The sequence below is a fragment of the Lagopus muta genome, chromosome 3 (genome assembly GCF_023343835.1).
Source record: "Lagopus muta isolate bLagMut1 chromosome 3, bLagMut1 primary, whole genome shotgun sequence".
In the NCBI taxonomy this organism is placed as follows: Eukaryota; Metazoa; Chordata; class Aves; order Galliformes; family Phasianidae; genus Lagopus; species Lagopus muta.
The window spans coordinates 4,662,538-4,690,070 of NC_064435.1; the positions used below are offsets into that span (position 1 = coordinate 4,662,538).

General features: G+C 38.4%; 1 protein-coding gene across 7 annotated transcripts in view; it reads left to right on the forward strand.

Moving 5' to 3' along the window:
- Positions 1 to 27,533, forward strand: part of TRAPPC9 (trafficking protein particle complex subunit 9) — a 474,287-nt gene that overhangs the window by 32,727 nt on the left and 414,027 nt on the right. For all 7 annotated transcript variants that reach the window (XR_007376065.1, XM_048940414.1, XM_048940418.1 and 4 more), the window contains 3 exons: positions 12,732 to 12,858; positions 16,290 to 16,435; positions 19,854 to 19,939. Coding sequence is in view for 6 of the 7 variants with exons in the window: in XM_048940414.1 (XP_048796371.1) it covers positions 12,732 to 12,858; positions 16,290 to 16,435; positions 19,854 to 19,939 (359 nt within the window). In the remaining variant the exon portion in view is untranslated. The remainder of the gene's footprint in view (positions 1 to 12,731; positions 12,859 to 16,289; positions 16,436 to 19,853; positions 19,940 to 27,533) is intronic.

A 27,533-nucleotide genomic window follows, 5' to 3' on the forward strand; every position in this document is an offset into this window, starting at 1 on the left:
ATATATAAATGTAACTGAACAGACCTAGCACCTCGTGTTTGATAGCCATGACACCTGGTAACTAGCAGCGTCCCCCAGGGGTCTGCCTTGAGACCGGTGCTCTTTGACATCTTCATCAATGACATCGATGACAGAATCGAGTGCACCCACAGCAAGTTTGCTGACAACACCAAGCTGAGTGGTGCGGTTGACACGGTGGAAGGAAAGGATGCCATTCAGAGGGACCTCAACAGGCTTGAAAGGTGGGCCTGGGTGAACCTGATGGGGTTCAACACAGCAAAGTGCAAGGTTCTGCACTTGGGCCAGAGGAATCCTAGGCATCCATACAGACTGGAAGGAGGGGTCCTTGAGAGCAGCCCTGTGGAGAAGGACCTGGGGGTCCTGATGGGTGGAAAAGCTTAAAATAAGCCAGCAGTGTGCTCCTGCAGCTCAGAAGGCAAATGGTATCCAGGGCTCCATCAGAAGAGGGGTGGCCAGCAGGGACAGGGAGGTGATTGTCCCCCTCTACTCTGCTCTTGTGAGGCCCCATCTGCAGTACTGTGTCCAGGTCTGGAGCCTCCAGTACAAGAAAGACAGGGAGCTGTTGGAGAGGGTCCATAGAAGAGCCACAAAGATGATCAGGGCACTGGAGCACCTGCCCTACAAAGACAGGCTGAGGGAGCTGGGCTTGTTCAGCATGGAGAAAAGAAGGCTGCAGGGTGACCTCATTGCAGCCTTTCAGTACCTGAAGGGAGCCTACAAACAGGAGGGGAATCAACTCTTTGAAAGGGTTGATAACTGCAGGACAGGGGGAAATGGTTTTAAGTTGAGGGAGGGGAGATATAGGTTGGATGTCAGGGGGAAGTTCTTTACAGATTGAGAGTGGTGAGGTGCTGGAACAGGCTGCCCAGAGAGGCTGTGGATGCCCCATCCCTGGAGGTGTTCAAGGCCAGGTTGGATGGGGCCCTGGGCAGCCTGGTCTGGTATTAAATGTGGAGGTTGGCTGCCCTGCCTGTGGCAGGGGGTTGGAGCTTCATGATCCTTGAGGTCCCTTCCAACCCTGGCCTTTCTGTGATTCTGTGACACAATATGTTTGAATGAAAATGTATGTTTATAAAAAAAGAAAAGCTTGAATGTAAATGCTTTCTGACTTATTATAATAGGAGTTCTGTGAAGTAGGAGGAAACTTCTTAGAAGCCACTTATCTTACAAATCAGGGTTCTTTGCATAATCAGATAAATAGGACATGGATATGCACCATACATAAGCCAGGTGGCCATGTTGTTTTTTTTTTTTTCTTGTGACTCTTCCATCTCTCTTGCAGTACTGCAAAGAGTAATAATGCATGCTGCTGTTTAAGTTTTCCTGTACAAGGTAAGCATAAAAGTGAATCAGGTGAATGATATTCAGCGTTTGTTTGAATTTTGCTCGTTTTGGTCTAGTTCTCTTTTGTTCAGTTCTGTGCTGTAAATCTTCAGCACTATTACATGCTCCTGGTGCTGGGAGTTTATCTGGAACACTGCATATTTTAAAATCTCTTTTTTATTCAATACAGAATAGAAACAGGAGGCTAAAACTCTCTGGGCTTATTTTACTCATTTAAAAGCTCACTCTGTAATTGATGTTTTTTAAAGGAGCTGGCTTATGAAATAACTAAACTCTAGAACAGCTTTTTCAAAAAGGTGTAATTTTCATGACACCATAGTATTTTGAGCTATTCTGAAACTTGAGATTGCTGTGAGGAAAAGCAAAATGCCAATAGAACGTAATTTCAAATAATAATGTGCATATCCTTCTGTGATTGAATACTCTGATTCAGATGGCAATTCAGTGAATTTATCAATTACGAAGTGGAACAAATACATGAGATTAAGTAAACTAGTAACAAAGTCACCAAGAGGAATAAAATTATTTTCGTAGCACAAACTATGATGACTGACACTTGAAGTCAATGTTATATGAAGGCCTATTATAAGGTAGATAAGATTAACAGTGGTTCAAAATGTGTAGTATTACAAAAACAAAACAAAACACAAAAGTCTTTTGTAGTTTACTCACTTTAGTCTTCAGTTCAGAGCTGTGTGTTACACTTGTTGATAAAGCACAGAAAAAATCTCTAGGCTTTACCTTATCAAAAGTCTTAAGAGAAACAGGAAATCGGTCATTAAAACTTGCAAGCTTGTTTAAAGTCATTCGTAAATATAATGAATTTTCAAGCTGTACCACAGAATTCACATCTTTGTGGGCAGTTTACTTGGCCTGATGGCTGCACGTCTGTCTCATGTGTCTCAAAGCGGGAAGTGAATCCTAACCCAGGAGCTGGCAGATCTCAGTAAGGGGGCTTTAAAGCAAGTCTGAAGGGATGAGGGGTTAAAACATGGCTTGCTAGAGATGAGCCTGAGGGAACCTCCTGTGGAAGAAAGGTTTGGCAACCTGTGGAGAATACAAAGAAGCTATTAAGACATGCAGGGAGAAAATTAGAAATGCAAAAGCTCAGCTTGGACTCAACTTGGCCACTGTAGTAAAAGAGAACAAAAAACTTTTTAATAAATATTTTAACGGTAAGAAGAGAGCTAAAAAGAGTCTTCATCCTGTAGTGGATGTAGTGGAGAACGTGACCACTGAGGATAAGGAAAAGGCTGAGGTTCTGAAAGCCTTCCGTACATTTGTCTTTAAAAGTCAGACTAGTTATCCTCAGGGTAGTCTACCTCCTGATCTGGAAGTCTGAGATGGGGAGCAGAATAAATTCATGATTCAGGTGGAGACAGTTTGAGAATTAACAGATCACCTGGACTGTCACAAGTCTGTGGGGCTGGATGGGATCCATGTGGAGATGCTGAGGGAGCTAGAAGAAGTGATTGCTGAGGTGCTTTCCACCATCTATCAGTGCTCCTGGTTAACCAGAGATGTCCCAAAGGATTGGAGGCTTGCCAGCGTGTTCCCCAACTACAAGAAAGGTCATAAGGAGGATCCAGGAAACCACAGGCTTATGATTTGCCTGGTGGATGAGAGAAAGGCTGTTGATGTAGTCTACCTAGACAGTTGAGACAAAATGTTGATCTGCCTGTTGGTAGGTAGGCCCTTCAGAGGGATCCTGGATCAAGGGGCTGAAGCCGTTGGGATGAAGTTCAACAAGACTGAGTGCTGCGTCCTGCACTTTGGCCACAATAACCTTAGGCAGCGCTACAGGCTTGGGGCAGAGTGGCTGGAAGACTGTGTAGAGGAAAAGAACCCGGGGGTGTTGGTCAGTGTTTGGTAGAACGTGAGCCAGCAGTATGCCCAGGTGGCAAAGAATGCCAATGGCATTCTGGATGGTATCAGAAATAGTGTTGCCAGCTGGAGCAGGGAGGTGATCATCCCACCATACTCAGCACTGGTGAGGCTCTCAAGTATTATGTTCAGTTTTGGGCCCCTCAGTACAAGGAAGACATTGAGGCCCTGGAACATGTTCAGAGAAGGGTAACAAAGCCATGAGGGGTCTGGGGCACAAATCTTATGAGGAGCAGCTGAGGGAACTGGGATTGTTCAGTCTGGAGGATTCCCAGGGAAGACCTTATTGCTTCCTACAGTTCTCTGAAAGGAAGTTGTGGCAAGGTGGGGGTTGGTCTCTTCTCCCAGGTAACTAGCAAAAGGATGAGAGAGAATGGCCGCAAGTTGCACCAGGGGAGGTTCAGCTTTGATATTAGAAAAAAACTTCTCTGAAAGAGTGGTCAGGTGCTGGAACGGGCTGCCCAGGGAGGTGGTTAAGTCACCATCCCTGGAAGTGTTCATGAAACTTGGAGATCTGGTACTAAGGAACACTGTTTAGTGGGTACCACTGGCAGGAGGTAGGTGGTTGGACTAGATGGTCTTAGAGGTCTTTTCCAGCCTTAATGATTCTTTAAACAATTAAAGTGTCCTTTTCTCAAGAAGGGGGAGTCTCTTGGTATCACTAACAGAGATATTGAAACTTTGAGTTGTGTTGACTCTGTCTTTGCAGGACAGTATAGTAGGGAAAAAAGCACCTACAGAAATCGGTGCGTTGTTACCATCTGTCTTTCTATGTTTCTTCTACCTAAAACACAAAATGAGAAGTAAGAGTGTATAAGAATTACGTTGTTGTATCTGTTAATATTTACAAAACCTGCTTTGTACAGAGGCAGCTTGGTAGCAATTGTCCTTAATTTTTACATTGCTATGCAAGTTACCTTTTCTTAATTTGCTACACTTCATGTTAAGGTGGATCTTCTGGTATTTCTTAACATAGAATATAATCAATATTTCTCAGTGAATGACACATTGGTTTTGTACGTGCAAAGTATATTTTGATATGTTGTTCAAACTACAGACATCTGAAGTTACCTTAGTGACAGCAGAGAACTAAATACTGAAATTTTAATGTCATTTGTGAACTCTGACTTCAGTTGTGTCAATTTTTCATGAGATTTTATCTAAAGGCATTTTTATGCTAGGTGTGAATTTCAAGCTCACTGTGGCATAATATTATACATTTTATATAAATGTTAGGGATCCTGTAATAAAAGACCATTGTACGTTTAGACTATTTCCATTCTTTTTTCCTGGTGCTGTTCAAAAGCAGGCAATGTTATTCTTACACAGACAACTTCTATATTTTGTCTGTATTGAACATGTTTTCCTCTTTTCCTCCACTCCTCCAAACTTAGGAGTAAAGGCAATCATTTCTCTTTCACAGGTGAACTCTTACACAGCACATAACCGAATCCCTTTGCACTCACTGTTGTATAGATGGAGCCACTTCGCTGCTGCCTGTGATAATCTATTCATGAAAGTGGGTCTTAGTCACCAAGATCTCTGACTGGCATAGATTAATTTTATTTTCCTGCTGTATTTGCTCTTTTTCATGTCAGACTGTGAAGTTTACTAGTTTCTACTGTATTTAGAGATTTATTTTGCTTGATTTCTCAGAGAAATAGAATTCATACTATATGCTGTCTACCAGCGCCTTTCTGTTTTTTTTCTTTAAGAGTAGCCATTCAGTGTGTGGACAAAACATAGTGTGGACAACAGGTCAGAGATGTCAAGTTTGTTCCAGTTTCATAACTCTTGTCTGTACACATAAAAGCTAAATGCTAACAATGCCTCAAGAGACAAAGGCAAAAAGGCCATTAGATCTAACTTTCGTTTGGTATGTTGACATCCAGTTGGCAAGTTAACTTGCATGTGATTCCTGTATATCTCATGTCCTATTGAATGGAGGTAGGAGACTGAAGTGTAGCTGTTCAGGGCAGTGTGAAACCATAGGTGTGTGCTGAAACACATTGCAGTAGAGTATATTGGAATGAAAGCATAGGATTCATTGGGTTGCTCGGAAGGCAGTTTTCATTTCACTTGGAACATTACCTTTTTGGGATAGCAGAGTGGTGTGCTGAATATGCAGCTAAGTGATTACTGTCCACCTGCCTCTATCCCAACTAGAATTTGAGGGAGTGCTTGAAAGATCATGAAGACCTTTGCATGTGACCTCGTGATTAACTTCAAGGTAAAAGCAGTTTGTAGTGGCTACACTGAGCATTCACTTTCTTCTCCAGAGTTTGTGAGACTCTTGAAGTATTTTGTGCACTTTCAGAAGTTCTTTTTTTCTTTGAAGGATCAGCAGTGCCTTGGCTGCAGGGTGGTGCAGAATATCTCCCCAGCAGCAGACGCTGACTTTGTCTTCTCTAGTTGGAAGATGGCTCATCAAGCAATTTTCAATTTTGTGAAGGGAAAAATCTATCTTTATGGGTGCAGAAATTACCATTTCTCTTTCATTTTCTACTGTCAGACTGTCTGTCTTCTGCCTTGTTACTAGCAATTTGTCAGGGAGATGTCTGACACTTCGCTCCTAAGAGAACTGGGTAGGCAGCTGGCTGCCACCTTGTGGGGCTGACTGCTGCATGACGTCTCCTCTGACTTCTTCCTGAAATGCCATGTGCTGTTTTCAGTGGGAAAGGAAAAGCTCAGCCAGCACAAAGAATCCTGGGTATGAGTTTTTTTGTAAAACCTTCCATTCGGAGTTTACCACCAGGGGTTATTTTGGAGTCAGAAGGCTTTTAGCTATTTGTTTCTCTACTTTCTTCTGTAATATTTTAGTGAGTTGCATAAGGAACCAGAAAATCATTTGTCTTCCAGTTGGCAGATCATACATAAACTGTTCTCTTTCTTTGTTCTGCCTTGCTGTAGGTTATTTTGCAGGGGACAGATTAACTTCATCAATACAAGATCAGCCAAGGATCCAACACTCTGTTTTTAATATTTGATTCAATTTTAGAGGGTAATGACTGTGACTAAGTACAGATGTTCTACATTTCTTCAAGTGTAACAGCATTAAGGCATACAATTAAAACAATTATATTCTACAGTTTTTCTGTTATTTGCCAAGGCATGAAATGCTGTTTGTATGGTATGGTTAAATTGTGATTACCAAAGTGCTTAAAAATGTTCATATATAACTGACCTCCTTTCCTGCCCTGTTGAGATTTTTTTTTTTGTGACATACTGTGAAATGTTGCTTCACATTATTGTGACACAAGCAGAAAGACTTCCTTCACATTCAGTGGATTTCAGTCACAAATGGTATCTAACTGTGCAACTGAAGCTTCCAGTTTTTTGTGTTCTCATATTAGAAGAAGACTCAGAGCAGGTTTGGGACAAAGCCAATGTTGCTTTTGTTGACATTAAATGATTAAGTAAAAAATTACCAAGAATGTTGGTGGACTTGCAAGATCTTTAGTTATCAGAAACAACAAGAAAACGGTAATGGAAATAATTGTGCAGGAGACAGGGCGATTGTAGTGTGAGGTTACAATAAGCAAACTCAAAGTATGTGCTCAGTAGTGACTGTGGCATTCGCAGACTCAAAGAATGGCTTGGGCTGGAAGGGACTTCTAGGATCATCAGGTTCCAGCCCCCCTGCCACGTGCAGGTTTGCCAACTGCTAGACTAAGTACTAGTTCAGGTGGCCCAAGGCCCCCTCCAGCCTGGCCTTAAATGCCTGCAGTGGCAGGACATCCACAACCTCTCTGGGCAACCTGTTCCAGCATCTCGCCATTCTCTCAGTGAAAAACTTTCCCCTCACATCCAATCTAAATCTTCTCTCCTTTAGTTTAAGACCACTCCCACTTGTCCTATCACTATCTCCTTGTGTAAAAAGTTGATTTTCCTCCTCTTTAGATTCTCTCTTTAAATATTAGGAGGTCCTAATGAGATCTATCTGGAACATTTTCTTCTTCAAGCTAAACAAGCTTGACTCCTCCAGCCTTTGTTCATAGAAGAGATGTTCCAGCTCTTGTATAATCTTTGCGGCCCCCCTCTGGACCTTCTCCAAAAGATCCACATCTTTCCTTTGTCCCAGACCTGGATGCAGTACTCTGCGTGGGGCCTCATGAGATTAGAGTGGAGGGACAGTCACCTCCATTGCCCTGCTGGCCACCCCTCTTTTGATGCAGCCCAGAATACTGTTGGTTTTCCAGCCTGCAAGCACACACTGATGTCTCAGTTCTTCATCAACCATCATCCCATCATCTTTGTCACTGATGAAGATCTTAAAGAGTACCAATCTTAAGGCAGACCTCTGTGGGACACCACTTGCCACCAGCCTCCACCTGGATATAGAGCCATTGACTACAGCCCTCCGGCTATGACCTTCCAACCAACTCTCTGAAAAGTCCACCCTTCAAATCCATTCAGTGAAGTCTCAAATTCAATGAAGTCTCCAATTCAATGATAAGGGTGTGGTGGGGGACCATGTCAGAGGCCTTGCAGAAGTCCAGGTAGATGACATCAGTTTCCTTCCCTTTGTTCTCAGACGCTGTCACTCCACCACAGAAGGCTACTAGATTGGTCAGGCACAATCTTTCCTTGGTGAAGCTGTGCTGTGCAACTTTATTTCAATGCAGCTATTTTATGATACTGATCATAAATGAATCTGGAGAGAAAATGGAGACAAAAATTCATGACAAATGAGAAAAGTCCAGATGAGAAAATAAAGGTGTTCAGAGGATAATTCACAGGTGAATGGGCCAAATGTCATTTGCTTTCCTGCTGGCAAGGATGAAAATATTAGATGGCAAAAAATTCCGAAGAGTAACCATTTTCCATCCCTTCCTTCCAAAGAGAAAGGTAGCAACCAATGATATCTGTCTCTTTAAGCCACAGATAGTCATCTAAAATATGGATCAGGAGTTGAAAAAAAGTCTTTCCAGAAAGTTGGTGTAGTTTCTGGTTGTGTCAAAATACAGTGACAGTGAGGCAGATGCTTGAAAAAAAAAATCAGAGCTGTTTCAAAAATAGCAGTCTGTGGTGGGTTATGACAACTACAAGGCTTTGATGCAAATTGGGTTAAAAGAGAAGTTTTTATCATTCATTCAAACCTCTGAGGTCAGGTGGCAGAAGCATCAGACGGGGGAGAGAGGCTCCAACATCTGCTTTCAGAAGTGGCTGTCAGGAAAGACTGTGTAGCTCTTGTTCCTTTACATCGTGGATGCTTCTTGGTATGTCCTGTTGATGGAGGTTGTTTTTGCATCTCCGCTGAGATGCAGTGCAAAGTGAAAAGTAATAATACTGTTGGCTTGTCAACAGCTTGTTATAAACTGTACTTCATACAGCATCAGCTTAGGAAAATGTCTTGTTTTAGCCTTGCCTGTGCAGAAAGCATGCTGAGTTTCTACGGTGAAATAAAAAATGTGACTCTGAAATCTATGAACAAATTCCTTTTGCAAGTGTTGCTTTGAATGCAACAATTGACAGTGTTTCATACTAGGAAATAAAAGCCAGTTCTTCAGAGTGGCAGACCTCTGGTCTCATGAAGACTTAAGCGCATGCTGTAGCGATGTCTTTGGTTGCTGTGATGCTTTCCATCCCCGTAGGCTCTACAGGTGTTATGTGCTCTTCCTCTTATAAAAATCATAGAATCATCATAGAATCATAGAATGGCCTGGGTTGAAAAGGACCACAATGATCATCCAGTTCCAACCCCCTACTATGTGCAGCACCAGACCAGGCTGCCCAGAGCCACATCCAGCCTGGCCTTGAATGCCTCCAGGGATGGGGCACCCACAGCCTCCTTGGGCAACCTGTTCCAGTGCCTCACCACCCTCTGAGTGAAAAACTTCCTCCTAATATCCAACCTAAACCTCCCCTGTCTCAGTTTAAGACAAAAGGCAAATAACATCCTGACTGTCAGAGCCTGAAATTTTTATGCAAGTACTCTCTCTTGAACTGCTGCAAATCTTGGCTCTGCGATGCTGGTTGGAGTCTAGATATGCCTGAGATGTATTTTCTGGAATATTTCCTATACGTGCTTAAAATATGCTGAGTGGCTCAAGACAGTTCAGTGGAAGCAGTGCAATTTATCTGTTGTGTGGCATTAGTTTCATAATAAAGGCAATTGCAATCAATATTTATGTGCTTAGAAAGTGTGTATTCCTGGCCTTAGAAGCCAATGAATGCCAGATTATATGGGCAGCACAGGCTTCAGTGAAAGACTTATGTTGTGTACCAGAAAATACCTGTAGCCATCAGTGTGCTACAATGATAGATTGGTGTTTCATTCGTGGAATCATGCAAGATGCATCCTGAAGAACTGAATTTATGAAAAAGAAAACACATGTATGTGGTGTTAGCAGTAGCATTTCAAATGCAGCACTGCATTACCTGGTTTGACAGACATTAAAATAAAATTAAGTAGTACAGGAAATAGAAAAATAAATGCCTTGAAAGTGTGAAAGGGGATGCTACTGCTTACTTCTCACCAGGCTTTATGAGTCTGCATTAAAAATCCTTGGATGAAGTAATATCCTGAATCTTTGAATTGCTGGCTGTGTGCTAGAGATCAACTCTTTCACAGTAGCACCTATTCTACAAACAGGTAAACCTACCTGGACCAGGAATAGCTTACATGAAAGAAGAAAATAACGTGCTTCTCCCATTCATATTTTCACAGGTGGTAAAAATGGTCTGTTGTCCCATCAGCTTGTGTTGTTTCATTTTGGAAGGTGCTGTTTCTAGTTATGGCAATCTGTTGTGATTATAGGTCATGAGAAATAGCAGGCAGGCAAAACAAAGCAAGTCAAGTGTTTTTCTTCCCAGCTGTATACTGCTAAGGAACTGTCCCCAGGTTTATATTGTGAAAGATGGTAATTTTGTAGCTTCTGACAATTCATGTTGGACAGAAACAGCCTAGTAGTCATATTCGGCTCTGACTTAAATCAGCACACTGTTTTCATTCCAGTGTTATAACTGGATTTTCATCCTTATACAGGAACAAATGAATAGCTTATAGATGTTGCATTATTATTAAATGTTTGTAAATTGGTCAGCTCGCATGTGGAAATGAATAGTTAGGTCTTGCCGCGGTATGTAGACTCAGGATGTCAGTTGTTCTCTGAAATGTTCATGCTCTTTAAATGCAGTCCTCTTATCTTTTAGAGGAAAATAATAAGAATCCTTCCTACGATGCCAGTGGTTTATCTGGGCTCCTCCTGGAAGAAGTTGCTCTGATTTTTGCTATAAACAAGGAGAGAAGTGTTAATAACTTGGGAGGAAAATGAGTGGCTGATGGCCAGGAGGCAGCAACAACTGTCTGAAATAACAGACTAGTAAAAATACTCCTTTTACAGTGCTTCTGATGGTCATGTAGACCATCTTAAGTCAAAGCTTTTACTAGCTGTGCTTTTATTCCACTGTGTTTTGAAAACTTTCAGAGACAGATTCCACAGGCCTTCTGGACAGCCCCTCTGGTGATTAGATTCCTCCAGATCTTTCTTTTCATCAGACAGCTCTACCTGTCCACATAGACTGTGCCTCAGAGCCCTAACTGCGCTGACCTTTCTGTGCTGCTCCATCAGTTTTTCCACAGTTGCCTTGAACTGGGAAGCACAAAACTAGACTCCATATTGTAGGCATGGACTGATCTGTGCTGCAGAGAAGGCTGTAATAGCTTGCTTGGCTTTCCTGACTAACCCCTTGCTCGTGTAGCCCAGTGTATTTTTATAAAGCAGAAAAAAAAAACCAAAGAGAAGAGCAGAAGAGAAGGCAAAGTGACTCTGAGGAGATAGCTGCACTGACCTCTGATCTGAAAGTCCAGGGATTCATGGAATTATCCATTATCCAGTCACTCGTTCCTCCCTACCGATACTCCATATTTTCCTTTGAAAGGATTGTAGAGTGGAGAGCACACAGTAACCCAGTTGAACCTTTTATGTAGTAAGAATTACTGGTGATAACATTCAAACTATGCTTAATTGCCTCTAAATGTGCTTCTGCATCTTGGAATCTTCAGGAAGTCTTTCAGTTTGTTCATATGGGCACAATGTACTTGTAGTGTTACAGAGAAAATGATGCTCTGTTTGAAAGAAGCTTGCTGATAATTTCACATTATCCATTTTCAATTTGTATTGAGCTCATCAATTGAAATCTTAAACTTTAAAGCAGATTCTTACTAGATCAAATGTAGTTTCTGAATGAATCTGTTTTGGGTCATTCCATGAAGACTGCTACAGCTGGCAAACAGCTAATCACCTGGAAACGATTAAGAGACAATGTTTTAATGGAGCTAATTATAATAATTTGATAATAGCACAGGAGAAAACAGCAGGTAGTTCTAGAGAAATCATGTTACTTTATCACTGAAATTTAATATCTAAATTATCTAATTATACGTAAGCCTTTGGCCAAACTCTTCTTATAAGTGTATGTAAACCTTTTTTTTTCCCCACAGTTTTATATGAAATTCACTGCTGGTTTTTCACATCAGTGTAAACAAACACTATCTTTTTTTTTTTTTTATAGCCTTTCTAAGGAATTTTTTTGGAAAACAGCATTTGCTGTCACTCCTCTCTTTTGTGTTTTGATTATCTTTGTGTATTTAGATCTCGGAAGCAATTTCTTGAAGCTATTTAGTTACTGTATAGTTATTTTTATTGATAGCACATGTACAGAAGAATGTTCATTATACTTTAAACCCTTACAGGTGTAAGAGTATTCACATACCCTCCCATCTAAACATAAGCTTTGAGGTTTATTTCTGTTTGGTGAGACTCATCAGAGAACAACAATTTGGTATTCAGGCCATATATAACCCATTTTTTTTTTCTGGAGACACAATTGTGTGAATTGTTGGAACTGACAATTGGAGAAAATTCAGAGCCATGAAGATGAAATTAATAATGTATGTTTGCTTGAATGTTCTTGTATTTTAAGCAAAACCAAAGAAAAAAATTCATACTGGCTGTTAACATTTAGCAGCATAGCATAATTATTTTAAGAAGTAGGTAGTTTCAATGCAAGATAACCTCAAAATTCATTGGTTTCTTTTTTGGCATTGACACCGTTCTATGTGTTGTTTAGGACAAGGCCTGTTCACATAACGGTGATGTTGTAAATAACCTTCATGTGCCTGATGCAGTTTGCTCTGGATATTTAGATTTGCGAGTTCAGTTTTAGAAATTGTTATCTTGCCAATGGAAGAAAAAACTAATCAAAAATAGGCATACAATGACAGTTCTAAAAATTATAAAAAAGTACATGAAACTGTCTTGGTTACTGAAGAGCACTTAATTAGTTTTGTTTCATGCACTTAAGGATTTTGGTGCGTCATGTTAAGTATTCTCATGCAGTAGTTGGTTTTCCATTACAGTGATCTGTTAAAGTCCACAAAGGCAAGTAAAGCTTCAGATCATAATTTCATCTTAAACTTTAGTTGCGTAGATGTTGCAAGTGTTTCTTACTCTTATTTTCAACTAACTTATTTCTAGAAAAGAAAGATGTAACACAGAGCTTGGAAAACTACACAGCAAAATGCCCTGGCACAATGGAATTCATCACTCTTCCAGATGGTTTGAAGTTGCCTCCTGTTCCATTCACCAAATTGCCTATTGTGAGGTAGGACTCTGAATGCAATCTTTAACTTTTCCACAGTACCTGTCAAATTTTAAAGGATACTGGAAGGATGTAGCCTTCTCAGTTTATGTAAGCTGTTCACAATAACATGAAAAAATGTCAAAATGTCAAATTGTTTTGAGAAGTTCTTGGGCAAAAATAGAGCCCTTGAGCAGAAAATACTTTTTGTGGTCTTCAGAGTCAGAAAGAGAGGATTTTTTAAAATAAAACTGTCATTCAGGAGTTTCTGATACAATCTAAGAAAAGTGTTTTATAATTGCAGTTGAGATTTAAGTTAGATTATCAGGTCACTCCAATGACTAATATATTTTTTAGATTAAAGCCTAGTATAAAGTCTTTGAGAGAGACACAGAGATGGAATAACTGCAGTTTGGCATGAAATTAAAAGGCTAAAAGAAAATCTGTGTCATGAGTGGTGTTTGGTAATTGCCATTCAGAAAAAAAATGTACTGGAAGTTATTGAAAAGAGTACTCACAGACGTTTCATTTCTCTGTGGGATGTCATCAGACATAAATAAAATAAAATGAAATGTTCTGGTATCACAAGAAGATAATAATACAAGTGTAACAAAAAGCAAAAACGATATTTACTTTCAGATTACCTTCAGTCTTTAAAATGACATAAATGTTTTATTCTATGAGCGTTTTTTGATTCTGTGGCTACTTCTACTGTTCTAACTTCTCTGATTTTTCATTGAAGACAAAGACCTTGTTTAACTATATGTAGTACATTAAATACAATAGTTTTGTTCTCACGAGCAATTTGTTGTGCAGAACGCACCCTCTTAAGGTACAGATTAGACTGGAGCATAGGCCTGAGATTGAACATACGTAGCAGACAAACCAGCAGTGTCCTGGACTGTGTTTTGTCCCATGTTGGGGCCAAGTGCACTGGTTAGCCACATGGGTCGCCCCACATCTTGTGTATTCCTGCGGGAAAGATGCAGATCTTGGAGATCTTCCAGCATTGTTTTATTTACAATTGGCATTTCATTGTCTGCTAGTTATTAATCCGTTTCATGTGTCATACCAATTTTGGATACAGATGTCTTAATTACAGTACTGCTGAACATTGAACTACCTTAATGAGGCCAGAATGCAATGGCATTATTACGTTTTTCTCCCCTGTACCCGTGAAGCAATTGAGGAGATTTGGCTTGGCAAAGTTATAGTTGATTATTCATGGTATGTAGTATTTAATGCCTGTAGCTGCCCTTTAAGTGTTTACTCCTGATACTTCATATGATCTGTTTCATTTTTTTTTTCCTGCCATATTTTTAAACTTTGTCTATTATTGACAATTATTAAGTATTATTTTTATGTGTTTTCTAGCCTTTGGAACTTTTGGCATGTCAAATACTTTAGTGTAATCTGAAAGGCTCTTTGAGCTTTTAATTGTTTGTCTGAAGCTCTAGAAATTGAAAGCACATGAGATTGGAAAGTATACTATGAAAAGCCCTAGTATTTTATCAAATACAAAATGGAAGATTAATTGTCTTCCTATTCTAATAGAAGCAGCGTTTATTAGACTTAAGCAGAGTTTAGAAGTATTTTGGTCTCCCTTCTAAGCAAGTTTGTTTTTAATCAATACAGCTTTTTTATTTCCCTAATAAAAGATTTTATTCTTCCACATTGGGAATTACAGAACAACTGCAATACCATAATTGCCACTCTGGTGAACTCAGTAGGGCTGGGACCAGGCCTAGTAAATATTCTTAATCAAGCTTTTCACACAAAGGAATTTTAAAAGATAATGTTTCCTAGCAAGTGGTTGAAGATCTTTCCTTCCACTATGCATTAAGATTTAGAAAAAAAAAAAGTGTATCCAGCTCTATTTATTAAATAGTGATGGCTGAGCCAAAGTACTTGCTATTGAGGACATAAAATCCCTTTTATTAGCACTTCCTCAATTTTTAGTGTTAATTTCCTGAAATACGTATCACTCATATGTGTTGCTTAAATTTGCATTCTAATTTGAACTTAGATCCAATCAGAAGAGGTACTGTACTTCGTTCAGAGTATTCTGGAGTCTGTCATAGACTCTCTTTTTGCATTTGACTGATGCTGTCACATTTATCAACAGATAATGAATGGATGTGGGATATGTCTTGTTCCAAAACACTTTTCATATTCTCTTGTAACTTCTTATCAAATGTTCTGTATCACAGAGGTAACTTGTCTTTATAATATTCCTGTTACAGCATCATTATTTTTCAGTAATAGCACATTATCTTGAATGCTTTGGATGATTTAAAACAAACGGCTTTCATGTATGTACGCACTTTTTATTAGTGGGAATATTGGTTTCTTTGGTTGATAAAACTGTTCTTCATTGTGCTGAGCTTCTAAATGTGGAGGACTTGATTTTCATGTTCTCTGTGATAGTTTCTTATTTTGAAATTTAGTATAATTCTGTAACTGTGGTGAGTGAGTGACTCAATTTCTTTCATATAAACGTTGCAAAACTGTTCTATCATTTAAGGGAACACCTTTTTGAGGTGAAGATGCTTGATTTTAAGTTAAAGAAGGCAGGTTTCTTACTTCTCCAGTCATGATATTTGATGAACTATATAAAAACATGAGAATTTAACCATGTACTGTAACATCCACAGCCTCTTTGTAGAATTCCTAAAGAATTTCAGTGAAATAAGTTTTATAAACCAGTAACAGGGAAAGAGGAGAAGTCGTTAGTTCATCTTTGAACAGGTTGGGTTTTCTGGTATTCTTGCACTTGGCTCCTCAGCTGCCTTTTGAAGTCTTTGAGGGTTTTGGTAGTCTTTCATCATCATCATCATCATATCTAGGTGCATACATAATCGATCTTATAGAAATGTATTTTTTAAAGTTTAGTACTGGCAAGGCTTTTGAACATTTTAATTCATGGTTGTCCACGTCACTGTGGTGGGATGCATGTGGCAATTAGCAAAAAAATAAAGGTTTTTCTATTGATTTCTTTTTTTTTTTTCCTCCATCAGCAGTGGAAGACCAATGGTTTCCCTGTTTTGTATCACAGGAATTTTGGTCAGCAAGATGGTTTAATGAATCAGTCCTTTCCTGTCTGTTAGTAATTGCTTTATGATCTTTAAACAAGACCTCTCCAATTCCTGTGACATTTCCTTCCTTCCAGATGCAGTTTTATGTACTTAAACTGTTTTATTCACTTTGAAGAAGTTCTTTATTTGTATTACATTGTCCAATGAAATTTTGCCTGGCTTTGACTTAGCTTTGTTAAATTTTTGCTTGCTTTCTGAATTTCTGTGTTCTTATAATTCAGTTCTCACTTATCTTGGAAACTAACAGCTGGATTTTAAATCCCTTGCTAGTTTTGCATTTGATGCTTTCTCTAGAAGATGTTTTTCCTTTGCTATTTGTTTTTAACATGACCTTCTATAAAAGTTATTTTTGCTTACCAGATCTGTGAAGCTCTTGAACCTTCCCACCAGCCTCCGACCTCACAAAATTAAAAGTCTACTTGGTCAGAATGTGTCAACCAAAAGCCCTTTCATATATTCTCCAATTATTGCTCATAGTCGTGGGGAAGAGCGAACGAAGAAAATAGGTAAGAATATTTTCCAGTATTTCACATTATTTTGTTACATTGGAAATTCTATCTTGATCAGGGATAGCAAGCCTGAATTTCTTTTGAATTAATCAGTTTTTTAGCCTGAGATTCCAAAGAGTAAAAGTTTGTTCTCCCCAATGACTTTTGAACCTGTGGGACAGTTCAGTCAGGTGAGAAGTGGGAAGAAAGTCACACAGCTGATCAGATTCATTTTTAGAGGAGCAGGTGCTCCTCAGTACCCAAATTTGTGTCATCTCAAGTTTGGATGGACGTGGTAGCAAAGTGTGACCCTGCTGCAGTAGTAATTTGATTTCAAAAGATGGCTAAGAAAGGTTAAGGAATTAAAAAGATGTAGATCTGATGGTATCTCCTAGAATATTTCTTTGGAAAATATTTCTTTACATCTTATAACATTTCTTTGTGTCTCTTAATTTGATGATGTTTGTTATATTTTTTTCATTGAAATAAAATCTTACTGCCAGTCTTAACGTGCGATTGTTTTATGCAGTATTCTTCTTCCTTGAGGGATTCAAAGGGGAACCTCCATTTTTTGGAGGCAGTGCAAGTTGGTACCACAGGAGTTTTAAATTATACGGTTTATAGTTCCTTTTAGCTATTTAGTTTGTTTAGTATAAGAAGATGTCTGAGCTACTTGTGATGCTCTTTAAGGCTTTTATCTTTTGAAGCACATAGCCAGCACATTTACTTTTAAAACGTCTAATGTTTGGTAGAAAAATTTTGCAAAGAAAAGAATGTACAAAACAAAACCATAGCTCCATTATAACAAGGAAGAATCTTTGAAGATAACATGGTTATTTTTTTTAAAATGTATTTGATTTATTTTAATTAGAAATAACAATAATAAATGGTCTGTGTTTTTATTATGGAAACCAAAGGGGAAACAAAGCTCTTCAGAAAAATCTTGCATTTTCAGCTTTTAAGCTTTCAACTTGATAAGCTTTTCTAATTGAAAACAATAAATTGGATTATTTTATTCTTTTTAAATTGATTTAATGTGTGCAAGTCATGAGGAATAAACCTCATGGATTATGACATAAAGGGATTTTTGTTATAAAGTCTGATAGTGTAAGCAGTGCTGCTGGTAGTGTAATACAGCTCTATTAGAAAGTCTTGCAAGTAATCTCTCATATCTACATGCAGATGATGTAAGTATAGATCTTAACCTTGCACCATATAACTGGATTTTACCTTTCCTTTCAAAAGCTTTTCCTCCAGGGCAGCAATTCTATAGCACTGTCCTGCTCTGTTTTATGTAGATCTTGTGGGAAGCAAACTGTAGGTAGCTAGTGAGGACTCTTGGTGCTGCTGGCTATGGTTTCTGAGTGAATAAGTTGACACAACATGTATTATTTGTTTTCCTGAAAATAAATGTCAATAGTTTTGTTGGGGAGGTAGCTTAGGGAGTATTTGACAGTGAGAAATTGGTCAAAGCTGCAAAAATATAAGAAATGATCTTAGGATCTTGTTCTCTTTGGGGGAAAATAGATTAAAGCATAAGAGTTCTAATAATTTTGTTTGTTTTGAGTAAAACTTAGCAGCAAGTAATTACTTTCAGTGTGTTGGTTTTTTCCCCAGTGATTTACATTTTTGGAATTCCTTTATGTGGTTGCATTGCATGCATTTCTCAAAAAAGGAATTCTGATCCTCTGGTAGTTCTTCTAATCTGGAAATTACTGTAATTTGCAAGGGCTAAAATGCCCACTTCAGTTCACTGGTAACCATAATGGGGGCTTAAATAGCTTTGAAACTGTGTGACAGCTCTCAAGAGAAGCTACCAGTTCTTTTGGGGACTGCAAAGTGCCGAAGACTTTGGACACTAATGAATTAATTAAAAACAAAACAGCACAAACAACAACTACAAAACATCCCACGCAAATGTGCATTTGAACATGTAGTTTTAATCTACTGTTTTACTTCCCTGGTTCCACAGTAATATAAGCTGTTAATATCTCAGAATGTATGCTGTTAATTTCTAGTAGTGTTAATTGGACTTAAAGATTTGCATTAAGCACATCTCCCTTGAGCTCTCTAACACTGCTTGCAAAATGTAATCAGATAGTGATTGTGAATGTGCTGTTAGAGTGCAGATGGTTTTAATTGTGAGTTACAGCATTAATAATCTTGATTTTTTTTTTTTACAAAACATTTTCTAATATCCCAGAGAAAAGAGCATTAACAATGTGTTAAAATCATTGTGTAAACTAGTTAAAAGTTAATCTGCATTCGTTATAGATTAGATTATGGCCATGATTTATTTAATTATTTAATGACTATTTTAAAACCACCTTTTGTTTATTTGGACTGTCGGACCTCACCTTGTATGGTAAACGTCACATTCAGTACAAAATCTGAATGTAGAGTGCACGTGGTTATGGGGAGAAATGCAGGAGGCAGAAAGGAGCACCACGTGGCTGAAAAGATGATGGAGCTGTGGTGCCAAATAACCTTTGTGCATGGAGCAGCCCACCAGAAACGGTTTATGTGCCACAGGCCTCCTTTTCTTAAATTCCTCACCTCCTTAAATGCAACCAAAAATCTTATACTGAGTGTGGTGCATTGTCCTTAAAGCGTGAACTCTGTCACTTGTGGCAGGGTAGGTCAAGAAGTAAGCTGCCCTTGCAGTTTCTATTTACAGGTCATGGGTCTTTCCTAAATATATCCAGAAATTACTGTCTTCTGTTATTGCTTAAGTCTACCTTTTGTAACCATTGATCAGTAATCAGCATCAATATTTTTTTCATGTCATCTTCCCCTCCCACAGCATTTCCCAAACTTCTTATTGTGTTCTGTGGGAAATCAGTAGGAGGAGAATGGAGGTGGCATCTTGCTGGTGAGCAGATGCTTTCTTCTTAATTTAGAACAATCTTTATTTCACTCCATATTGTCAAATGTGTATAGATAAAGATTTTTTTTTTTCCCCCATGATTTTTCATATCCTTTTTTCCTTTGGTGTTTATTCCCTATCTGGCTGCTTTTTGACTGAGCCTTGATACGAGGTAATGCGTACTTTGGGCCAACCACCCAGTATGGAAGTCCTGAAGCTTTCAAATGGTTACCATTAAGGAAGTGTTTAAGTACTCTTTTGAAATGGTGCCGGAGTTAATTTTGCCAAAGTAATGTTGGCACAATGTGATGTTGGGCTCTGGAGCACTACTAGCATTAATATAATAAACCTATTAATGAACGCTTCCAGTCCTTTAACACGTTGCTTTGCCTCTGATTTGAAGCTTCTGTCCATTGGTACTTGAACAGGACTTGGGCTGTGCAGATCATAGAGAAGTGTTAATTTCAAAACTAAAGCTAATGTAACACTCTGACAGCTCAGCTGCTGCTCATTTTTATAACACTACCATTAGGCAATTCCTGCATTAATTCTGTACTTGTTTTGTGTTAGACTTCCAGTGGGTCCAGGGAGATGTGTGTGAAGTTCAGTTGATGGTGTACAACCCTATGCCTTTTGAGCTCCGAGTAGAAAACATGGTATGTATCTTCAAAAACATTTTCTAACTTCTTCACTAGGTTAGAATTTTAATACCATTTTATACAAATCAAATAGTTCAAAATCTGTTTAAGTCAGTACAGCGTCGGTGTAACAGTGCAGCAGTGTAAGTTCTCTCACATTTTTGCAGTGTTGATGAGGTACTGAATTGAAATGTCTGCTCTTCGGAGAGTTAAAATGCTTTACTGCTGCTGACCTGTGAATCAATTCTGTATCTTTCTGCATTGATTCAAACTCATGCTAAATAATTTATTTATGCTGGTTTTCAAGTAATAATCATATCCTGAAGCCTAATAATTACTGTATTCTTCCTCCTGTTACTTGTTTTTATCCTAGCTTTACAAATTCCCACGTTGACCACATTTTTTCAAAAAATGAGGAATGAAAATAACTCGTTTTAAGAAGCTTTGATTTATAATAGATGCTTCAGCATATGGATATGCTATTCCCAAGCATATATGTTATTTGCAACCACTGGATGCTAAATTGATGAGATGGAATTGGGGAGAAAAATGCTAAAACACCAGAGAAGTGTCTCAGGTTAGAAGGTTCAAGCCCAAGCTCTCTACTGAAACACAGTGGATTTTTTTTTCCTCATTGCAATTAACAGGACTTTTTAAGGTTATTATATCTCTTAAAAGGTTAAACATTCTTTAATTGCAAAACCACCTTAGTCTCCAGTCACTCCTAATCCAGTGTTATCCTTAGTTGAATACTTTCACCTTTTCCCCAATATTTAATATTGCTTTACAAAAGGAGTCCCAACTCACACAACCCACAAAGTAAATAAAACTACGCCAGTAAATTAGGCTGTATTTATATGCTCAGGATTTTTTTTTAAATTGATAGTTGTACTGCAGTGGCTAATCAAACAATTAGACCTAAATTACAGGTAATATGCCACATATGATATTTTTTCCACAGGAAATGAACACACTCAAGAAAACAGTTTTAAACTGGAAGGGGGTAGATTGGACTAGGTAACAAGAGGAAAGGTTGTTGTTAGAGTACTGTGAAATTCTTTCTAGGAAGCTAACATACTCGGTTCCTTCAGCAGCATTTTGTCTTATGCTTACAGAGGTATACTGAAATGTTAGGAATGAATAGAAAAAGTAATGGTAAATGTGTGCATCAGGAAGGACTCCACGTAAAACTTATTTTAAGAACGCTTTGATTTGTTGCTTAATCTGTCTTGTGTAAGTAATGATGAAATTATATATTCAAAATGTTTTTGGATAAATTCTTAATGAGGAAATTTCTTGTAAGTGGCTGCATATGCTACGGAGTTTGGAATACAGTTATTTATACGAGTGTGCACTCCATCCATTCACTGTGAAAATTAATTGTAATAGCATGAATACTACAAGCTAGATAGTTATCTTCTGAATTAATACTGCATTTCAGTTTCATTGGTAAGCGCCGGAGGATGTAGAAAGGCAGACTAGATACAAATAATTGAAGTGATTAACATAGTTCTTTAGTCAGTGTTCTAAAAATAGAGTGCTTTGAGAAAATCTGCTGTGCACTAATGTTGTCTAATTGGTAGAAATGAGTTGATTTTGCTTCATTTGTGTGGAATCAGGAATGTAGGCAGCAAATGGGGACAGCAATTACTCCTCTCAACTCAGTGTTTGAGAGACAATGTCTTCAGCACCAAATGTTGAGCACCCTGCTTGGCAGCAATACACATGGACTGGTGTCAGTGCAGCAGCATAGGACAGGTAAGGAGAACTGCATCTGTTCAGTCAGAAGAAGAGAGGACTAGTGGGTAATTCCTCTTGCTGTCATTCCCAGTTGGGAAGCTGCGATGAAAACGGAGCAGAACTCTTCCCAGAGGTGCACAGCAAAAATTTCCCATGTTGAAGTAATGGGAAACTTTCCTAATAGAACAATTCTATTTTGCCAATGTCTCAGTGGCCATACAGTAGGAAGAGGTTTCTGAGAGGGAATAAGGGATCACCATCTTCTGAAATCTTCAAAGTCTGGGTGGATAGGACAGTGAAAAAACCTGTACTGATGTGAAAGCCGTTCCTGTTTGGAGCCATGGATTGGGCAAGAGGACCTCTGACATTTCCATCCAGCCTGACTTGTTTTGATTCTTTGATGTTGTTTGTGGGTTTACTGGTGTGTGGAAATAGGTATTACTTGATCACAAGAACAAAATCCTTGTGGTTTTCTTTTAATAATTCAGAACGTTTAATATTTTAAAAAGTTTTATTTTATTATTGAAGTGTACTCATGTCTGCAGTCCCTGTGCCTTCCTGTTGTCTGATTTCTTGTAATTTTTATGTTCTTCAACATTATTTAGCCTCAGAATCATTTGTACAGCGAGCATATCCCTTTCATTTAATGGCAGTTTTAGATTGTCTGGCCCACAACCTTTTCCTTCTTTCTGACTCAGCACCTTACCTGTGCAGTAAGACTACTCATTCAACCTTGTTTCCAATGACTGACAGTCCTTTGAATTCTCTATTGCATGATGTCCCTTGTTTCCCTTTGTCATGGTTCATGTGCAACTGTCTTAAAATCTATACTCATTCTATTTTTTTTCCTTATTTTCCCTTCCTATTAACTTTAAGTTTCTTTTGTTGTTGTTTGAGCTTACTTTTTGCATGTTAAACACTAGAAGCGTTGGTCCAAACTTTTATAAGTGCTTTTGTCTTTACATATCATCCTGCTTGTTATGGCTGAACATTTGGAAGATAGTCAACATAGCACTGACATAAAGCACTGAGATAAAGCACAAGTTATTTAGGAGAATGGTTTCCCACTGAAAGGCTTCTCTGTTGTTTTTTTCTTTTTGTTATTTGAAATAGTATTCATAGAATCACAGAAGTGACCTTTAAGATCATCTGGTTCCAACCCCCTGCTATGGGCAGGAGCACCTCCTGCTAGATGAGGTTGCTCACAGCCCCATCCAGCCTGGCCTTCAATGCTTCCAGGGAGGGAGGATCCACAACCTTTCTGGGCAATGTGTTCCAGTGTATCACCACCCTCACAGTAAAGAATTTCCTCCTAATATTTTGACTACATCTACCCTCTTAGCGTTTAAAGCCATTTTCCCTTGTCATGTTGCTAGATGCCCTTATAAAAAGTCCCTCCTGTAGGCCCCCTTCAGGTGCTGGAAGGCCGCTAAAAGTTCCCCCAAGAGCTTTCTCTTCTCCAAGCTGAAAAGCCCCAGTTCTCAGCCTGTCCTTGTAGGGGAGGTGCTCCAGCCCTCTGATCATCTTCATGGCCCTCCTCTGGGGGCCCCAAAACGGGATGCAGTACTCCAGATGGAGTCTCACGAGAGCAGAGCAGAGGGGCAGAATCAGCTCCCTCAACCTGCTGGTTGTGCTTCTTTTGATGCCATCCAGGATTACTGCTAAGTATGTTTAGTTTATTATAAGAGTGTACAGGCATGACTGATCAATATTATTCAGGTGAAGAAGCCCTGTGAAGTCAAAATGTTGACTTTTTGTTGTGTTTTTTTTTTTTTTTTCCTTTTAGTTTCCTCATCTTTTGTCTCATAGTCCCACGTATTCCTGAGTTGGAAATCTCTTTAGATACCTGTTCTTCGTATGTGTCTCATTTCTTTGTAACTTACCTCTTTTCTGTATCCTGATTTTCTTTCATCCATATAGTGGGAAGACTCATCTGATGACAGTGATATAATGCTTATAAAATGGCAAATAAGAGTATTTAATCATGGAATACAGTGGCAATTAGGTCCAAAAACTGCATATTTTGGTCAGTGAGGTAAAATAGGGGTGGTCAGAGGTGGCGCTTTCATAAACTTTAGCAGATGGCTTGAATAAACATAGAGGTGAATATGATCCTAACTTGCTTTATCTGCAGTGCATTAGATTGAATATTTTTTGCTGTGCTGGTGGTGGGATCCAAGTCAAGAGTAGATGTGATGTTCAGCTGTAAATAAGTATACATACAGCTTTACATTTTTCCAGGAATGTTGATACCTGTTTAGAATTGTTCAGACACGTGAATGAATGTTGGCCTCTGTCATATGGAACCTTTTTTCTATCTGGGAAAAAATGACCTTTGGATTTGAAACCGTCAGAAAATAAAAAAATCCTGTGAAATCTCTGACAGATTTATTTCATGTCTTGGAAATAATGTCGAGGCTTTAAATCCTGGCTAAATCTGGTGACATCTGCTATTAAAATAGAGTGCATATGAAGATACAGCACAAAGTCTGTTAAGTCTGCAAGATTTTAACTACTTTTTTTCTCTGTTTCTCAAGCTTCGTATTAAAGGCAAATATGCTGTCTTGAAAACCTCTATGAGAAATTTTGAGGGAATGTTATTTATTGAACTAAATCATTTATTTTCTGCACTTACTGTAGAAAACGTGGCTTTCTTAGAATCACCGTGATGGTTGCTACAGAGCACTATAAGTGGTATTCAATAAATTAATATTGGGGAACTGAAAAATACTGCCACAACACACGTTTCTGGAGTTTGTAGTTTTAAAATCTCATAACTCAAAAAGAAAATTTTTCTTCTATGATTCTCATTGTGCTTGGAGCCGTGTTTGTTTCAAGACAATTTAACTGTAGTGTTTTGATTAATGATGATGTAAAAATAGAAGTTTTTTTTTGTTTTGTAAACTGCAAAACTATGTTATAATCCATGAGCCCTTTCTGTGTTTAAAAATGACACCTAAAATATTGAAAAATCTTTATGTATAAGCACTCCCATAATTTCGCTTATGCTCATTCAAATTCATGGAGTTCACATCTTCTGTTTCTGCCCTCTAGGAGAATATTTACTTACTGACAGGGTGCGTGTCGCTGAAGCTATATTGGGCAAGAAAATACACAAAAAATGTGGAAGGAAGAAGGTGAAAATGGTCATGTTTGATATATTCTAGGTCTGCTTAAAATAATAGTGCTGGAAATAGTGGGAGAAACGCTCTTTTAAAAACCTATTTGGCAACGTGTAAAGTATACTTAATGAGGAAACTAACTTGGGCAGTGCTGCTTGGGAAGAAAAGCGTGAGTAAAAAAGAACGTAAAGCTTAAAAAGGCAGCTAAATGCCCATGTTATTTTAACTGCATCCCCAAAAGCTACCATTTACAGGCAAGTTGTTTTGTTTCTGTGCAACTAAATGGAGATTTGAAGTTATTGAAAGGTGGGCTGTAGCAATAGCTTGAATATACCCACTCTCAGGCAATTTAGGTTGTTATACGAATATAAGGAAATAAAAACCTTTTTTCTCCTGATTTATACATTACGTGGAGGGAAACTTGCATACAGATGATAGTATTTTTCTGCTTGGTCAGAAAGCAGTTATTAAATATTATTGCTGAAATATGGTGTAGTATTCTAGGGGAAAGAAATACACTTTTGCTTTTATTTTCTTTCCCTCCTTTTTCCATTTTTCTCCTCTCTCCCCTTTTCCCTTTTTCTGCATCAGATATGTTTAGTTAAAGGGAATAGCAGCAGTTCAGTTTTTCATTTCATTTATCTAAGCAGTTTTAGGCACCAGAGGGCAATGTTTGGCAAAGAATTGCTGTATTCTGCTTTCTGGGTGATAGCAATATTGGAAGTGTCTTTCAGACACTCTAGATTACATCACTGTCTTTTCAAACTTACTTGTGTGGTTCAAGTTTGAAGAATAAGTACATTGATTTCACTTTATGTCTGTTAAACCAAGGCTTTGTTGAGGTTTACATCGTTTTGTTTGCTTGCTTGTTTTTCATTTTGATGACCTTTTATGCTTCCTTGATACCTTACATAAATATTGTAAGTTTTACTGGATGGTAAAACTCTCATAATGAGGGAAATAAATGCTGCATTCCACTTCATGCAGTAAAGCACTTGGGGCTGTTTAATTTTTTAGACCAGGAATAATCTGTCCTTACAGAAGATACTTGACATTTCCATTGCATTCTCTTAAAACATTTTTTGGAGGTTTTTTTTTTTGTTGTTGTTGCTAAAGAATAGACTGAGGATGCATTTGTAATACACTGCAAGCAAAATACACTCTGGTGAGGACTTACTTTGCTTCATCAATTATCTTGAGGTCAGCATGCTGTGTTTGTGATCATCATGATCCAGGGGTGTCATTTTGATGCAGTTTCAGGGAGTAGACAACAATGTACCTATATGAGATCTTCTTTTGCTCCTCTGTTGTTAAAACATTTTATTACTAGTAATTGCTGGAGTGTAGTAACTCATCCTTCTTGTCCATAAGCGCGTTCATGTTTTGGTTGAGGCATTTTTTGTTTCCTTAGGTATGTACTCTATGAATAGCGATTAAGGTATTTTCCAGTTGAGAATTAGAAACAGGAAGTTGCTAGTCTGCCTTTTACAGCAGATGAGAGCTTTAGAGGTGCACCATTCGGAATCCTACTGAATTAGAATTGAAGTAATCATAGGTGTTTTTGAAGGTAAGCAATACCAGTGTGGCTAGCATTGCTGCTGCTTAAACTCTTTGTTCAATCCTCAAGTCTCTGTGTGTTTTTTTCTGCCTCAAACCATAAGTTTTTTTTTTCATATGTCATTACAAAAATGGTATCTTTATTATACTCTTGAATTCCTGTGAAGCATCTCGACACACTTAGGTTTTAATCTAGTTGTGCTTACTGCATTAATTGCTAGAGAGACTAATATTGGATATCAGTATTCTCCCTCTCTCTCTGTATATAAGCAGCTAGTAACTTAGACTCTTGTATTTTACATTTCTTACTTTTAACAGCATGCACTCTGTTCAAGCATCTTAAATTCATTAACTGAACTTAAAAAAGTGATTAATTTACTGAGGAAATAATGCCATGTTCTGTAGACCATGAAATAAATGTATTTATGGTTGCATTTCTTATTTTGTGTCCTGTTTTTATGTCAGGGTGCTAAGAGATTTCTCTGTCATACAGTAAGAGAATAAATGCCAATCATATCCTGGGCTCCATCAGAAGAGAGGTGGCCAGCAGGGACAGGGAGGTGATTGTCCTCTCTGCTCTGTTCTCGTGAGGCCCCATCTGGAGTACTGTGTCCAGGTCTGGGGCTCCCAATACAGGAAACATGTGGAGCTGTTGGAGAGGGTCCACAGGAGGGCATCAAGGATGATCAGAGGGCTGGAGCACCTCTCCTATGAAGATAGGCTGAGGGAACTAAACTTGTTCATCCTGGAGAAGAGAAGCCCATGACTTTTAGCTTAGTTAGAAAAACTAGGCGTACTTTATTATCTGTAAACATTCAGTTTGTTCCTTTCCCATAAATAAATCTTTTCTGGCCTGGAACTTTAATTAAAGCTAAGGAGGAACTGCTATTGATGTTTGATTTTCATTGTCCAAAATTTAAGCAAATATATGTTGTGTCACAAGTCCAATTAAATGTGGTTATAAAAAAACGCCTTGCAGATTATATCACTTGCGTTTTTTTGCTGTGTTTTGGGTATAAATTATTTGTATTTCATATATCATTCTCAGCTCAGACACATCCTGAAGCACACACTTCTCTACTGAATACAAATCTTGCAGTAATTCTAAAAGGCTGCTTAAGTCACTGGAACTTTAAACCAAAGCAACTGCTATGTGCAAATTCGAATAAACCATAAAAGTTTGGATGATATAT